This window comes from Mustela putorius, unplaced genomic scaffold (genome assembly GCF_011764305.1).
Source record: "Mustela putorius furo isolate JIRA1106 unplaced genomic scaffold, ASM1176430v1.1 tig00000196_pilon_pilon_pilon, whole genome shotgun sequence".
In the NCBI taxonomy this organism is placed as follows: domain Eukaryota; kingdom Metazoa; phylum Chordata; class Mammalia; order Carnivora; family Mustelidae; genus Mustela; species Mustela putorius.
This window is the reverse complement of record NW_025421310.1, coordinates 3,214,263-3,218,127: the sequence shown is the minus strand read 5'-3', so window position 1 is coordinate 3,218,127 and position 3,865 is coordinate 3,214,263. Positions and strand designations below refer to the sequence as shown.

The window sequence follows — 3,865 nt, the reverse complement described above, 5'->3', positions numbered from 1 at the left end:
TGATACTTTCTTGGAAACAAAATCAGGACATGTATAAAATAATGATATTTAATATATTTTCTTGCCTTTTTTACTGACTAAAGAGTAGTCCAATGTTGCATAAAATTGGCAGTGGCCATCCATCTCTCAGTTTTAAAGGGAAAACATTTAAGGATGAGTTTGGGTATATTTCGTATACTTTATGACATCAAAAAAGTTCTCATTATCCCCAGTTTACTAATATCTTTTGGTAATGAATACCAACTTTCATTAAACACCTTTAATATATCCAAGTAGATGATTATATTGTGTTTTTCTAAACACTATTCATGTGGTAATTGACTTTTTAATTTTAACCCAACTTTTCATTTTGAAAGTAAACCCCAGTTGGGGCACCTGAGTGGCTCAGTAGGCTAAATGTTTGCCCTCCACTCAAGTCATGATCCCAGATCAAGCCCCGCATTGGGCTCCCTGCTCAGCGGGAGCCTTTCCTCTCCCCACACATGTGCTCTCTCTCTAATAAATAAATTGTTTAAAAAACTTTAAAAAAGAAGGTAAACCCCACTTGTTTTGTGATTTATTATTTTCTATATATGTCATTGGATTTGATTTGCAAATGTTTTGCTTTCCATTTCTACACCTACCATTTGTGAAGATCTTGACCTGTAGTGTACCTTTCTTTAATGTACTTATAAACTTTTATTATTAGGGAGTTGCTACACTCATTAAAAGGAGAGTGTTCCCATTTTTTATGCTCTGGGAGCGTTTGTGTAAGATTAGCATTCTTTCTTACATGTCTAGTAGAATTTATGCATGAACTTATCTGAAACTGAATTTTTAAAATTATGCCTGTGCTGTAATTAGTTCTGTATCTCTTCTATTTCTAGCTTGCACTCTTTAGGTACTGATGAGCTGGTGCAACAGACTTCCAGAGAAACAAATCAGGAGGAACTGAATATCTGAAATTGAATCTCTCTGAGAATTCCTATTAAGGATGGCTTTAGACCTCAGAATCTCATTTCAGGGAGAACCATCTAGGAATGATTCTGGGTCAGAAAACCTAGAGCATAAACCCTGTCAAGGACAAGCCATTCAGGAGGAAAAGGAGATCTGGGAGTTCCCGAGGACTCAGCTCAGTTTATTACAAAACAATAATAACTTATGTGCAAGGCAGGAACTGCAAAATCTCTATAAGTTATTTCACTCATGGCTTCAGCCAGAAAAACACAGCAAGGATGAAATTATTTCTCATTTGGTCCTGGAACAGTTTATGATCAATGGCCACTGCAGTGACAGGGCCATGTTGAAAGAGAAATGGAATGCCAGTGGCAGAAACCTGGAGAAATTCATGGAAGATCTGACTGACGATGGCATGAAGCCACCTGGATTAGTGAGTAGAGGGTTTCAGCTCCTGGCCTGAGGGTCAGAGGTGTGTAAGGATTAAGTACAGCCTGTTGTAATTTCCCGGGAATAGAGAAGGAAGAGTTATTGTAGACCCACTTACTAGTTCTCACCAAAGAGACCCTTTGCCATGCTAAGTAAGCAAAATGAGAGCAGATGTTTTATAGGCATCTGTTCAGTAGGACATAGAAGAGCCAACATATTAATTAATTTTAACCAATGAGATGGTAGGAGGACTCACTAAGAAACTGACAGTAGAGCAGAAACCTCAAGAATGGGGAGAAATGCCTTAACACAAGCTCATTCTTCCCTAAGAAATCTTGAGTATTCATCTTTTCTCATTGAAAATGACACACTAGTTAGAAATTACCATGAACTTTAAGGCCAGCAGGGATAAGGGCAGAATAGTGGATGTGGCAGCATGCGGTAGTGGGATCTTGGGAAAGCCACATGAGGGAAGGTCAACTCTGTCACTCAACAGATCTATATACCATAGTGATGAGGTGTTGTTTTGTTGTTTTTTTTTTTTACAGGTCCACATCCACATGCAGGGACAAGAAGCCCTCTTTTCTGAGAATATACCCTTAAGAGAAGTCATTGTTTATTTCACGAAACAGTTGTCAGCAGGGACCTCAACAGAAGAGAACATGGGGACACCCTCCTGGACTCCCCAAGATACTTCCCTGGAAACAGGACAAGGTGAGTGGGGTAAGCCGAGGTACCAGAGGGATTCATGCAGCTCCTTCTTGGGCACGACTTCACCGAGTCACTTTATCCCCCACAGGAGAGAAAGCTAAAGAAAATGGCGACAACATTTATCCCATAAATGACAGTATTACCAGTCAAAGCAGTCAAATACCTTCCCTTCTCATTATCCGAGAAGAGGACAGTGTTTCTTTGAAGAATCCGCTTAGCTCCAGAAGAGCAGCTCTAGGCACATCCGGGTCCCAGGAAGGGGCCCTGGAAGGACCCTTCTGTCAAGATGTCCTTACAGATGGGGGACCAGGGTTTCTCTCTCAGCTGGTCCAGGTCACCCCTGAGCCTGTTCCTACCCACCAGAGAACTGAGGGGAAATCCCCATGTAGGGGACAGCAAGGAGGATGCCGTGAAACACAAAAGTCATACAGATGTGAAAAGTGTCCTAGGTTCTTCAGGTATCTCTCTCAGCTACAAGCCCATCAGAGAAGACATAAGAACGAGAGGACATTTACTTGTGCTGAGTGTGACAAAGGCTTCTTCCAAGCGTCAGACCTACACGTGCATCAGAAGATTCATGCAGGAGAGAAGCCTTTCACGTGCAGCATGTGTGAAAAATCCTTCAGCCACAAAACCAACCTTCTGGCCCATGAGAGAATCCACACAGGAGAGAAGCCCTATGAGTGCTCCCTCTGCCACAGAAGCTACCGCCAGTCATCGACCTACCACCGCCACCTGAAGACTCACCAAAAGAGGGCCTCCAGAGGGCTTCCTTCCACACCAGGAGCTTCCTCAGGTGCAGCCCCAGTGGAATGACGTAGAAATACAAATGCAGATGCGTGTATTTCCATGGCACTTCCCTGTTTAGAACGTGTCATTTCCTCATTATATTGTCCGTGTCTTCACTAAAATGTGAGGTGAGGGAGGAATTTCTCAGTTCGCTCACTAGAGTATCTCATGTGCCTAGAAAGGTGGCTTACAGATTTCAGGTAGCCAACAAAGAGTCTGCTGCATGAATGCACGAATGTGTAATGTTGGTACTTATTCCTAAAACCCAGCAATGTTCTTCCATAGGACACCAAGAGCAGCTCCCAGTGGTCAAGGGATGCTTTCCCTCCTGCTCCCCTGTCTTCTGTCCTCACCCTTTGTCTTTACTGGGCCACATGAGCATGAAAAGATAGAAAGCAGAGGCAGAAACCCAGACATAGGTCTTATCCTGTAAAAGGGAACCTTTATATTTAAATGTTACATCTCTGCAATACACTGGAAACATTAACAGCTAAACTGGACCTGATATGATTTATGACCGCAAGTCTCAGAATGCTATTTTATTGACAAACACCATGAAAGTTCAAATGATTTCTGCTCATTTCTTCCAGAAATGGAAGGTATGGGGGAATGGGGAGCTTATTTGCAGAGCTACTTTGAAAGGGAAGTTTGGAGGAAATGGAAAGATTCTGTGCACAGCTGGGGCAACAGCACTTGTGCTGGTTACTTGGAATGTATTTGTGAGTTGGTTTCTGCTAGGAAACTGGGCTCAATTACACTGACAAACTGGAAGGTACCATATGAAAATGGCTTGAATCACAGAAGGGGGTATTCTATGGGGTAAATTGTGACATTTCTCTCACTGCTTCCATTAAGAGGACTATGGGGCTGCAAATAATGCTCCATTGTGTGGAGAGGAACATTTATTTGTTCTCTTTCCTGGTTTGTCTCCAGGGGTTTGCTACTGTGAAAATTCTTGCACATACCTCTTGGTACAAGGGAAAGATTTTGTTTGGAAAGA

General features: G+C 42.3%; 1 protein-coding gene across 1 annotated transcript; it reads left to right on the top strand.

The window, feature by feature from the left end:
• Positions 1-973: 973 nt before the first annotated feature.
• Positions 974-2,892, top strand: ZSCAN4 (zinc finger and SCAN domain containing 4). Its single transcript, XM_004777063.3, has 3 exons — positions 974-1,369; positions 1,914-2,079; positions 2,165-2,892. Exons 1-3 carry the CDS (start codon positions 974-976, stop codon positions 2,890-2,892), a joined length of 1,290 nt encoding a protein of 429 aa, XP_004777120.3.
• The last annotated feature ends 973 nt before the right edge of the window (positions 2,893-3,865 follow it).

Excerpts from the sequence above, each read along its gene's own strand:
- ZSCAN4 (XM_004777063.3), top strand. The coding sequence starts at position 974 with ATGGCTTTAGACCTCAGAATCTCATTTCAGGGAGAACCATCTAGGAAT. Across the intron at positions 1,370-1,913 it reads GCATGAAGCCACCTGGATTA|GTCCACATCCACATGCAGGG; the intron begins GTGAGTAGAGGG and ends TTTTTTTTACAG. Across the intron at positions 2,080-2,164 it reads TTCCCTGGAAACAGGACAAG|GAGAGAAAGCTAAAGAAAAT; the intron begins GTGAGTGGGGTA and ends TATCCCCCACAG.